Source organism: Microchirus variegatus, assembly GCF_963457635.1.
Source record: "Microchirus variegatus genome assembly, chromosome: 8".
Taxonomy (NCBI): domain Eukaryota; kingdom Metazoa; phylum Chordata; class Actinopteri; order Pleuronectiformes; family Soleidae; genus Microchirus; species Microchirus variegatus.
Window position 1 is genome coordinate 24688873 of NC_139809.1, and position 13535 is coordinate 24702407.

Sequence of the window (13535 nt, forward strand, 5' to 3'; positions counted from 1 at the left end):
ACCTGAGGAGAAATCCCTGATATTTACCTAGGTTATATATTTTTTAAAAAGAAACCACAAACCAGGTGTTTTCTGTGGTCTTGTGTTGAAAGGACACCAATACGAGGAGTTCAATCAGCCAAGCATGGATTACAGTCATCATTCACTGTGCTAAAAATAGGTGTTGTACTATCAAAATCCACTCACCACATCTCTCAATGTTATTCTGCAGGGTAGCAGCACACCCCCACCCCCAGTTATCTCAACATTTATCGTCTAGATTGCTGTCCTTTGGTTTCAACAGACCCTGTAGTAAAGAGTGCAATCTTCTGATCATCCAGCTATGAGTTTACAAGCGTTCATAAACACACACACACAAGCTTTTGATGCGACTTCCTGAGATTTAACAGAGAAAAACAAACACTTCCTGTGAGGTGGGGTTGGTTTTCATAGTGTGAAAAAGTCTTGAGAGCAACCATTAAGTGTGCTACTGTGTCAAGAGGACAAAAGACAGCAAGGTAGAAAATCATTCTCTGGTTCATAAGGAGACAAATGAGTTTTAAATGGCCAGATTATTAAACCTGCAAAAAGATTAACAACTCTGCATACATGTGGAGCTGATATGAACAATGTCCTGTGACTTTCTCCTAAATTAACAAATGACTGTAGTTTCTGCTGCAGAGGAACACAGCAGGTCTTTGTTAACCCAAACAACTTAGTAAGGGGACAAGCCGTAGGCTTTCTCTCCACGTCACAACCCATCCACCACCGATGCCGAGTAAATTATTCAGCAATGTTTTCTTTCACCATTTCACAGAAGTCAAAGAGGTTTGAGGAAACAGCTGCACTTCTATTAAGCACTGCCCTGCAGCTTATCCAGAGCAAATAAAGACAGACTCTCTTTCTCCGTTGTGCAGTTTGACAGTCGTTTTTGTGGGACGACTCGGTGTGTTGAAATTTGTTTTTCCAAGGATGTATCTGGCATGCTGTTCCTAGGAAGGGAGGCCATCTGGTGCTCCCAACACAAGGCAGCAGTGCCCTCCAATTCTGACCCACCAGGACATCCACTTCATAGACACAAGGACATGAGGCAACAAGGACTTGTCATCATACCCTTAACACACACACATACACACCCACACAAACACACACATCTATTTGCAGGGACACATACATAATTCCAGAGCATGCTAATGGTGATGCTTAATTCAGTATGTGTTTGTTTCCAAATGTCTAATAAGGAAAATCCCACATTTTCTGTTTCAGCTGCTGCTTCACATTAAAAACATTGCTAGATTTCTGAAGAAACAGGAACTGGATTTTACTTTGAAGCAGTGTCAGGAAATGCAAGATATTTGAAAGAGAGGCAAGTGCTGACAGCAAGTGTTTTATTAAAAAAAGTGTCCGTAAAGCTAGGCAAAATATATGTATTTTTTCAATTACTTTTTTATAATGCGGGTTATGGCAAAGGAGGAAGGAGCTGCTGGATGAACAGGTGACACCAACTCTGTGGCAAAGAAATCATCCTCACTGTGGTGTGGTGTGTGTGTGTGTGTGTGTGTGTGTGTGTGTGTGTGTGTGTGTGTGTGTGTGTGTGTGTGTGTGTGTGTGTGTGTAGGACCTTTCCTGACCTCATTTCTGAGTAAGTGGTCAAGTTTAAGACCACTGAAACTGGTTAAGGTTAGGGTGAAATGAATGGTAGACAATACTGTGTCCAAAGAGCGCAAACCAGTGTGTTTGTGTGTGTGTGTGTGTGTGTGTGTGTGTGTGTGTACAGCATGTATGTGTGTGTGGGGCATTAAACAACCTGCCCCATGTGGTTGCTTATGGCACTATAGGAAAACCATGCCAATTATTGACTAACTTCTTCACTGGCATGTCAGTTAGTTTGATTAAGCTATGACATGAGTGTTTGACACGACCCAGATTTTAGGATCTAATGGAACTACATCTACTATGAACCCACCTCTGCTCATACTTAAACTCTATCACGATTCATTATCATAAATGTATTTTCTGTGGAAGATGCAGCAAAATAATCACAAGAAATCTGAATGAGAAGTGGATGTAGAGGAAGGAAGTTGAGTGACATCCACCTGTGCATGTCTGTGAGGTTATAAAAGGAAGAGAATGGAGTAATGTGAAGGGAGTGAGAAAAGATCTCATAGAGGTGAAGCAGGTCAGGTGTGACAGAAAAACCACTGCTACGGGATAGTTATCTGTGAATTAGCAGCAGCTTCTGCCTTTCTTCCTTATCGACCTTTGTTTGATTTAAATAATCGGCTCAGGCATATTGCATAAACGTTAAAATAATACAGCCTGTGAAGCAGAGATGCACCTAAAGTGTCAGAGGGAAAGCAGCACATGATAGTTTTGTGCAAACAAAAGCAAGACTTTAAATCTAGCAGTGGGGGTAAAAAATGGAGGCTTCACGGTGTGGCTTTGATGGCTTCCTGTAGGGCATGAGGGAAGGGGTAACACCGAGTGTGTACGTGTGTCATGTGTACATGCCACAGCAGATATTCTCTGTCTCACCTTGACTTGACCTCTAGCTTAAGTGAGCTTTATGTCATAGCTTCGATGCAGTGTAGCTGTGATCTCAACCATCTCACAACCAAAGAGCAGCAGCGTGTCCTGCATCTCTGATGCAGCACTAAACTGTTTTGACACATACAATGATATAGCTAAACCCCCTTTTGCGCAATAATGTATAAAGGAAACTGTTTTTGATTTGAATCTACCTCTTCATTTTCAATCTTCAGCGTGGCAAGGCGAGACTGCAGCTGCTGGAACCTCAGGATGAGCTCTCCATTCACTGGGGGCTGCACTGAGATCTGACACACCTGAGGAAAAAGCAGAAGCAAAGAGCACATAATCAGCAACCTACTAAAGGAATGAGGTCATATAACCTCTGCTTTACAGCATGGGCATGGAATTTCTGCAGATGGTAATGCCGAGCCAAAAAACAAAACAGACATGATATCAGCGTTGATAGTGTCAGCCAAACAGTAAAATTTGTAGCACATGTTGAACTACACGGGGGAGGAATAACACATTATTTTTCAATTTCTCTGCCCTAATAAAACCTGATCCAGCAGCCCAGATGCAGTAAAACGCTGCACTTAAGCCACTGGAAATCAGACCTCATTAACTCTTGAGACTTTTTTTAATCAACTCCAAACCCACTTACATAGTATTCACTGTAGTTTTCATGCAACACATTTAGATGCAAATGTTTTTTTCTGGCTCAATGCAATTTAACAGCCAACTAAATTGCATTTTAAACCAATTTAAATGCATACAATTAAAAGATATCCTCACGTCTACAACTACTACTGCTGACGGTGCCAAGTACCTCATCCCCCATGTGAGACTGAAACTCAAACTTTGCTGGTGGGCAGAAGGCTGTCGGGTACATCTCCATGAATCGTTGCCGGTCACTCCGTGGGTCCAGACTGTCCACAGCATTTTCAATGATGTCAAGACCTTCATGGCGTGACGTCTCGAGGTTGTATTCAGCTGACAGGTAGGTACGCAGGGCTCGGTTGAGGCTGGCATGGTAACCCAAATCACAGCACTGGATGATGAGAAGGAGGGTCAGTGTCAAGACAGCACTTATGAACCAGTTATGATTGTAGTTGAGATGAATTTTTGAAGGATGCTCTCCTGAGAGTATCCAGGCTGTCTAATGTAATAGCTTAAAGGAAGTATGTGTGATCCATGTGTGTTCAAATAGTTGACTGACACCAAACACAACAGAGACACAAACAATTCTACAGGTGACATGATGCACAATTTGCAAAACTATATCTAGTAAGTTTGTAGTGGGTATATAAAAGACAATTCATTTTCTACCTTGTCACCTGAAAACAAGTCACTGACTTATTGTTGATGGTGATACATTTTTTAAAGCATAGTAATGTGAATAAACACATTACACAACATTTATTATAAAAGGAAAGCAAATATACCTGTTAATGGATTGCATTTGCTGAATTATTACAGAATGACATTGAAATAAGAGGAATTTCTTAAGTTAACAGTCCAGACCTTTCTGAGCCTGCAGTGCTGCCTCTGTGTTACACAACCTACATGTTGCCTCTAGGATCTAATGGTGATCTACAACCTTGACCAAAGTCTACCAGAGAAGACTCACACACCACAGCCAGGCAGGCACCCACTATACAAATATACACTTTAAACCCAGACAAATTGTATGCTTTGTTTTCAAATATTAAACGTTTCCTTCATCAACAACCAAATGTGTGTGGCTGCACATGCATGTGTGCCCTAAACACAACTGTGCACGCTACACACGCTCAGCCTGGTGAGATGCGAAGGCTTGTGAGCAAAGCGGTAAAGGGGTCATTTCAGCACACAGCAGGCTGCTGCTGAAAAGAAGTTGTATATCTCTTCTCCATCAATTCTGCCTGGAATATATATAAAACCAAAATGTGACTCGAACCTCATCCCATTTCCTTAGAAATGCTACAGAAAATAATACCCAACAAACAACTCTGTTAGTAGCTATGTGTCTTTACAGTAGCAAACAAAGACAAATGCTTGCAAGTGGGAGTTGTCCATTGTAATTTGCTGAGGTGAATGAAGTGATGAGCCATAAATGTCAAAAAAGTAGGTCATAGGGTAAGAGCTACTCCCAGTTTATATTCAGAGAGCTCAATGCAAGATGGAGGAACATTTCCACAGAGTTAAAGAATAACATAATACAATATATAATACAATATATTATCTGAGATTTCAGTAATAACACAGAAAGGAAGGAAAAAAAGTAATAGGCTGCTTTCTGTTCAGCGCTGTAATTTCCATTCCTCCAGTCTGGTGTCCTAGTGTCTCTTTTATATTAAGCGCAGCTGCTAAATTATGACCATTATGATCTGATTATGATTTTAAATCTCTTCTAAAGGTCAATGAAAACATCACTATATAAAAAGAGGACATCCTTGGTTGGAGAGACCAAGAAACTTTGGATAGATGCAGTGTGTGTTCTGCATCTTTGCTTTTAATGGAGACTGAAAATGAAGACATCTCAGAAAAAAGCTGACAGATATGCAGCGTCATACTTACATCAATTAAGTCCGACAAGTCGTGGATGTAGTATTTGAAAACGGAGGCGTTTGAGGCTTCCAGTGTCAGTAGGTACTCATTCCGTGCTTTGATTGACTTCATCTTGTTCTCTGAGTACTTGGCTTGACGCTGATGAGAGAATTAGATGCAGAAATGAGAAGTAGACAACAACAGAGCAAGAGGGCATGGCTTTAATGAAAACTGCTTTTTTTTTGACAAGTGATTGCACATTCAGTTCTCTGCAGGCACTGCACGTCACCCAGCTGCGACCAGATTACTGGCAAAACAACTACTTCAGTCACATTAGAAAAGAAATAACTTAAAAATAGCAACAACAAAAAAGAACAAAATCAGAAGAAGAAGAAAAATCACATCACTTCATGTCCTTGAGTTCGTTCTACATTTCCTCTTTAGAAGACAAACAAAAAGCTGTTAGTCACCATTGGCTGACTGGTGAGCCCTGACTCACAAACTTCTAAATCATCCATAATTTAATACTTCCTAAATACATTACAGGAAAAGTCGTTTTTTTTGTTTTTGTTTTTTAAAGATCCATTCTTCTAGACTTTATTCATTTGTCACAGAGATTTAACCAACATGTTCTTAGAATACAAAGCCTGCTCATTTGGCTATGACTAGGCTTACAATTTGTTTTTCCTTTACTTAGCTCAGCGGGACGTTTCGGGGGGGGCGGGGGGTACTCGAGTTTAGAACGAGTTTAGGACAATAACACAAGATTTGTATTGTTTTCGCTTTTTATCCAGATATAAACAGTCTGTACACTGGGTGCAAACTATTATGCGCATGCTCCACGTCTTGTTCTCCATTTTTTGTGTCTTTCTGTGGCAGCATTACAGTACCACATACAGGCCTGGCATATGAACTTTCTGGTGCGTAAAGGAAACGTTGCCGCATTTAAAGAAAACCTTTTAAGAACTAGAAAACAAAAGATCGTATAGGGCGAAAATTCCATGTCCATGTGGATAAAGCCTTATTTAACCTCTGGAATCTTACCTTTTCTTTCATCTTTTCAATCTTCTTCACAGAGCTGCGCCTTGGGTGCCTGTCCTCCATTCGGATGCTGAAGACAGGATCGCCCCTCCCGATCTGCTTCTCCTCTTGCTTCTCTGCCTCTTTCAGCTTGCTTTCGGCACTGATGCTCTCTGAGTGGTACATGTGATACGTCTTCATCACCTGAAGAGACACAGAAGTGACATTAGGCTGAAAAAAGTCTTTAAGCCTAATCTTTTATTTACATAACTGGAAAAGGGCAACTTCCTGAAATAGGATTTTCTAGTAAAGAAACATTAAGTTTCTGTGGTGAAAGGTCAACTTTGTGAATGAAACAAACCTTTTTTTAATACACGAATAAAGCCTTCATTCTATTGCCTGCTCATCCCTCACAATTCAACTCAACTCATCTTACAGCAGGATGTTGGTCTCTTCTCTCCAAACCACAAACCAAAGACAGATTCTCTGCAGCCTTTTAATACAAGGCGCTCATAAGACCACAACAACCACAAGTCACTGCAGCTCAATCCAACAAGCTGCCTTCACTGCTCTGTGTTTTGTAAAAAGGAAGTAGATTTGTTCGTCCCTTGGTTCTAAAATACGTAAGGACGTTGACTATTCCTTTTAGTCTTTGAGACCATTTTAAATTGTTCAATTGGTTAGCAGGGAAAAGAGAGTCCAAACTCCTAATTCAACTCATAACCATATTTTAAAGCTCAACTTCATTCGTGTTAGCCCATGTTAGCCCTTCATGGTTGCCTAGTGAAGGGCATGTTAGCAACCCTCAGGTACTCTATGGTCCCCTTCACACATTGGATTGGATTACAATCAGATAGCGCCTGACCACTTGTAAATACAGGTGTAAAAAATACACCCCAGACTCATTGTGGATGGATTGTTATCCGATCTGCCAAACCACTTCAGGAGATGGTCGCAGAAGCATTGTGACCACATTGAACAGAAGTGCAAAAGCAATGAGGGGAAATACGTTTGTGGCTCAGCGGACAGCTAACGTGAAAGCAGCCACAAAACTGCGCAGTCCTCTCTGCTTTCTGTCGACTTCATCTAATCGGATAGCAATCGGATCTTGATGTAGACATGGGACACAGAAAAAACATTCTAATACCAGGTGTAAAGGGGGCCTGAAAGTATGTAGACTCTGACCTGAGCCATCATTGTTACTCTCATGCTCCCATGGATCCAAGTAGTGACTCAGTTTAGTAGCAAGGAAACCATGAAACACAAACAATGATTTCTTCAAGGACAGCGTGGGTGGAGAGATTATTGCAGGTTTTAACATTGGTTTTGTCAAAAAGAGAATGAAGGACAAACAGACACCCGTTCCTTCTGTGGGAACGTTACAACCAAGCTCATGAAACTAACATGGAGTAATGGGTTGATTACACAGAATTTAAAAACCGTCTCCATCCTAATGTGAAAATGTAAGAAATACAATTGTGTAAGAGACCTTGAGATTAACTTAAACTAGATAAATTATTTCATTCATTGTCTATTATACATTTAGCAGATTGCTAATTGTACTGTTCCGTTGTGAGTGTACAATCATACAGTACATTCAGACGCCCAGGACAGCCCAGAAGGATGGAGCACCACTGGTTTAATCTGGAATGAACCAAGTACAGTAAATTATAGCTCCACAACCCGTGTATGCAACACCCTCGTCAACAGAAAATCTCAACTGCAGTTCAAATAGAGACTCAATCATCTCAAAATCTAAACATCTTTAACCCAAACTGAGTTATTTATGTGTGAATGGAACAGCGGGGAAAGCCTGGTGTGTCTGCAGCCTTTTTCCTTTGGTGGGGTTTGGCCTAACTGGAACCAGTTTAAAGATGGGTGACTGACCTTGGCCGTATAGTCCTCACTTACTGGTTTGGAGTCTGCTGCTGGTGTGTTTACTTTGGTGCTTCTTTTAGAGGGACATATTTAGAGATAGAGCAGACCTGTTATTTCATTGGCAGAGGCTGACATCAGGACCGTGGCTGCCTGATGCAACGCCGACACAGTGTGTGCAGATATACATGTGTTTGCGTGCGTTTCCTCCCACGGGGGCTAAACAAGGTCACATTTGGAGTGCGGAGTGTGGTGAGAGTCTCACACACACACAGTAGAGTAGAGTTGGAGTAAGACATTGTTTGTTATTGGAGCCCCACATCCACTGACCGGAAGTGCAACCCCTGGAGTTCCACACAGTGAGTAACAAGAGAGCAAACTGAACAGCTGTGCAATCCATCTCTTGGGAGGGAGCAACAACTGCCTCGCCTTGTATCTGTGTACATCTCAGGCAGGTTACTATGGCAATCAATGAGTAGACACAATGCTTTTGAATGTTAGTGAGGAATGACATGACTAGGCAATGAGTTCCACTTTACTTCCAATTACATTAATGACATATTGTCTTGAGTGCGGCTCAGCCACAGGAGCATATTGACCAAACGCACCTGTATTTTTTGTCATAGCCCAATGCAAACCCGGACAGTTAGAGTAAAGTAAAGCATAAATACAGGAAGAAGCAAATACGACACACATATTCTAATATAATCTAACTCTATTCAACTCTTGAGGACATTGAAACAAGTTCAAAAGAATTAAAAGATAAGCAATGGCGACAAATAGAGCTGAAACGATGAATTGATTATTAATCGATTACTATATTAATCGCCAACTATTTTGATAATCGATTAATCGGTTTAAAGCTTTTTTCATGATTAAAACAAGATTTCAGCTTCTTAAATATGAATTTTCTTAGTCTTTGCTCCACATAACAAAGAAATCATTAAAACTCAATCATTTTGGTTTGTGGACAAAACAAGACATTCAAGAATATTGTCATTCCCAGGTTTGACAAACACTGATCAATGTTTTTTTTAACATTTTCGGACATTTTATGGACCAACCGATTAATCGAGAAAATAATTGACAGATTAATCGATTACGAAAATAATCGTTAGTTGCAGCTCTAGCGACAAATAAACCAATGTGTGAGCCATGGAAACAAATACTGCAAAACAGCAGCTGGTCACAGAGGACATAAGGTAAGAAGTCACTCATTGATGCATCCTGTGGAGACCACCCCGAATGTGTTTTTTTAAATCAGATGCGAAGACACAGTCAGGAGATGTTGGGTGTGTTCAGAATTGTGCTTAACTGTCCACTTGTCGTCACATCACCCAGAGCGGACGTCAATACCTGGTCTGAACAGCATCTGAGCTACAGGGCTAAAGATGCCAAGCTTTTGCAGAGAGTGTTCTGTTGCTATAGGCCAGTCTAAATCACTTGTACTTGAGTGCATCAGTAGAAAAAAAAACTGGAGTCAGTACTACTTACAGTGTATAGCTCATTTAGGACCTTCATTAAGTCTTCCTGGAGTTGAAAGGCTATTTCCTTGCTCTGAAAGAGAAACACACAAGGAAAAACAATGATACAAACACTCAAAATCACTGATATAAAACTCACATTAAAATGACTCCCCGAGAAAAATTGTAGTTAATGACCCTGTTAAACCAGAAAACCATATTGTCAATATTGTTTGCCACGTTTAAGCTCCATTAAAAGTACTGCAGTTACCATTTTTATCATGAGCACAGGGCTTACAGTTATATTAAGTTTCACATGAATGTGTAGTGACCAAAACCATGACCACGCTCTAGCTTATATGTTACAAACACAAAACTCGAGAGTGCATTTATCACCCGGTGTCAAATACACAGTGTCTGTGAGAAAGTGGTATCAGCATCAAAACAGCTTTTCCCTTCAAATCATCGAATGCAGCTCAAGTTTCACCGTCCACATGCTTAACACATTATCTGGCTTTTATGGTTTAATGTGAACGATTTTGCTCAAATATGTTAACTCAATCAGTTTTACCACAAGGCTGACTCAGTAATACTATCACACACACAAGTCTACATTAAAGCATCTCACGGTTATGGGATACAGTTTAGCACAGACGCTGTGATGGATTTTGTGGTGCATTTGCTATTAATTTAAATTTGGCCCTCCCACGTTTCCCTCGCACCAAATCATCATGACACGATGAGTCATGGCAGTGAATATTTGATCTCTCCACTGGAATCAATAATGCACACTACTACCTGGAGAATGTTACATCATTTGGCCCCGCACCGCAAGTCTTTCTCTAAACCAATTGTCTTCAGACAAATTTAATTCTGGGAGCTGCACAAAGCAAAAAGGATGGGAGCCGATTCTGAGAGGGCACAGAAACACCTTGTGCTGAGGGGTAGAGCAGTAGTTTACGTCTAATTATCTAAAATTCAATGGTGGGTGTGAGCAATGCCAGACTTCTGGATGAATGCAATTATAGTGTATTACTGTACATGGTCCGTCAACTCAAGAAATAAAGTTGCTTGGTTGTCTTCATTGATTCTGACCCAAGCATTTGACACAAGTGTTCAGGCTCAGTTTTCGTACTGATCAATTGGCTTTGACAGGAAATACATGTAACTACTTCTATAATTATCTCAATGGCAGAAATTCAGCAAGTTAAAATGCATACCAGGACCTGATGTAACTGATCTCGTGGTACTTTTGTGAGCTGTGTCTCTTACTGTAGTGCTTAAAAAGTCATTCAAATGTTAAGCTGAACAATGTCTTAATATGTGAATAAACGGAGAGGATAAAAAAAGAGGATTAGACTGGGTTACTGGCTGCCAGGCTGGTGTCTGAAATTAGAGTGTCTTGCTGAGTGACTTGAGCCGATCGGTAACAACTTTGTAACACCACCTGGTCTGTCAGTTCCCTGATTTGTAGTGTTTGCCTAATCAAAGGACAAATGGTCTGTAAGCTTGGATAACCAGAGCTTTAGATCCACCTAACTTGGCAAATGGCAACCACAGGCATGTTTAAGAGTGGAGTGAAGATACGGCAGCAGAGAGGTCTTGAGGTTCGGTAAATTATAGGATGATCTGGCCCTTGATTTTATCATAGACCTTTAATCATACATTACTAAATATGACAGCACTTTATTAAAACTAAACTGCCTATTAATTGTAGACATATCAAAAATGTCGTGAAGACAGGCCTTCTCCTGCGGAAAGAGCCACAAACAAGTCAGTTCAGAAGAGAGAACCTTGACTGTCTGTCAGATCTAACACTTGTCAGCTCTTCCCCATTGAGAAGCCTGGGAAGTGATCCAGAGCTCAGTGAAAAAGCCTTCTCATGGATCACATGAGCAGCAAAAGAGTGAGAAAGAGAGAAGCCACAACAGAGATGAAAGTAAGTAGGAATTACATTCGAGGCATGTGCTTTTACCGGAAAAGCTACACCTACCATGACATCTTTTAAAGATAAAATAAAAAACACACCGTCACTGATTAAATGGTTTGGGGTTTTTCCAATATGGTCAACGTCATTAAAATGATCTTACAAACTTCCCCATTTCAACTTCAACATACCATCTGTATTCCATCCACATAAGAAGGATGAAATAATCCTAGGGAGAAGAAACACAGTCAGCTTTTTGGGAGGAGTGGGTTTTACATTGCCACTGAAATTAATCATAAAATACAAATAGCAGTTGTAAACTTAACTTGTGTTTGTGTGTGTGGGATGCTCAGTGGAGATCTGTCTTTTATGTAATTATACTTTGGTCATTTATACGATGATAATATGATTTAGAGTTTATTGCTATGTTCAATAAAAGCATAATTTGTCTGATACAGCTGCAGCGCCTCTTGTCATCCGCTGGATTTCTTTAACTCCCCCAATGATTGATCATCACTCATAAGTACAGTACATCTAATGTTGAGCCCCAGAGGTTTCCTGATAAGCAACTCACCAATCATGTTCCATGAAGACAGACACTTTTACAGGAAAAACAGGGAAGCAAACAAGGTCTCGACAAAGTGTTGGTAGGTGTATTTTTCACTTTTTACAGAACTCGACTGGCTAATTTCCCTTCTAGTCTTTATGCCAAGCAATGATACACAGAACGTTAACACCAACTCTGTACCTCATGCACTGACAAGAGACTGAGGCCATTTTTAGACGTGAGGGTAATGTCGGTAGATTTGGGTCTGGACATTCTCCAGATATTGTCTTGAGTAAGACATTTTCACAACAGCAGGAGAACCTCCTGAGTATCAGGGCAAAGAGGGTGGTGCCCGACTAGATCATGCAGGAGGCATGACATTCACTCACTGTGAATCCTCACAGATCTTCACATGAGCTCACTTTGGATTATGTGAAGATTATATTAGGGAGTTGACAGGGGTCAATTTCCAGAGAATCACTGCAAGTAAGCATGTGTGAAAGAAGCGTAATATTAGTTGCTTTATCTCACTTTTAGGGAGTGAGATAACACACTTGTACATCTCAAAACATTTAATTTTTCCTTTAAGAGTCACGTCATCCAAAAGCCCACATCCACAGCTCTGGAAGTGGCAGCGAAGCAGGGTCTATTGTAAAATAAATTCTTTCCAACCAGCACAAACTTTGCCTGCGGGGAAAGTGCCTCAAGCTTTGAGAAATCCACCTTGTAACTGCAGCCACAGAACGTGACTTCCATAAATAAAACACAGCAGAATAAAACAAAGAGCTTGGTCTATGAATAATGAAAAATATGATAAGATCTGTGCAAGCATGAAGAAAGACAGAGGGGTCCAGTATTCCACTCTTGGATTCAAACCAGAAAAATCAAAGAAGCCTAAATGGTATGTTTTCAAAGGAATTTGTGGTGATGATGGTTGCTTTAAAAGTGAACACAATGCAGTTCTGCAGAAATAAATACACATGCACGCTGAAGGACGACAAACAGGCTGACCGGAGGATGTTGACAAAGACACAGGGGCTAAACCTGGGGTCCTACTCCACTGTTGCATCTCACAGCATCTCACAGCATGAGACCAGAACATACAGGGAAATAAAAACAGGGTCTTTGATGTGCAGGACGGATGACAACAGTACAGCTGTCTCGTCTATGCTGTGAGGAAGCCCATGTAACATGGGGGACTTCTCTGTTGTTTGTGTCTCGTTACTGTGGCTCTACTGAGATCAAAGGCTCTGAGGCTTTAATTAGAGGGTGAACGGCATCTCAGGTCTCCTATGAACTAGGACCTCCCACTAGGCTGTAACAATGTCACCTGGTTCCACTAAAGGCCACATTATACTTCTCCGACTGCGTATGCGTTATCCGTCTGCGTCACCACGGAGACGCCTCGAGCCTTTATACTTCTGCGTCGTGGTGACAGACACGCGCTGCAATTTCCCGCCCGATCAGTAGGGGTCGCTGCGCAAGGTTGTTGTGCTTCTGGCTACAGTGAGCAATGGCGTCGAGAGAAAGACTGTTGTTGTTGAAACAGTAGCCGTTTCTCACTTTTCTGGGTCACGGAATGCAGTTTTAAGATCATTTGAGGCGAGAAATTGGCCATTTAGAGTCTAAACATGTGTTGTGTGTGTTAAGATATGACGTATTTATAGTT

The 13535-nt window shown here is 41.0% G+C and overlaps 1 protein-coding gene across 1 annotated transcript in view; it reads right to left on the minus strand.

Annotated features, from left to right (window-relative positions):
* Positions 1-13535, minus strand: part of srgap1a (SLIT-ROBO Rho GTPase activating protein 1a) — a 75963-nt gene that overhangs the window by 25680 nt on the left and 36748 nt on the right. The window contains exons 4-8 of the mRNA XM_083893571.1: positions 9424-9486; positions 6079-6258; positions 5065-5193; positions 3335-3556; positions 2721-2822 (exon numbers count right to left, since the gene is read on the minus strand). Coding sequence (XP_083749697.1) covers positions 2721-2822; positions 3335-3556; positions 5065-5193; positions 6079-6258; positions 9424-9486 — 696 coding nt within the window. The remainder of the gene's footprint in view (positions 1-2720; positions 2823-3334; positions 3557-5064; positions 5194-6078; positions 6259-9423; positions 9487-13535) is intronic.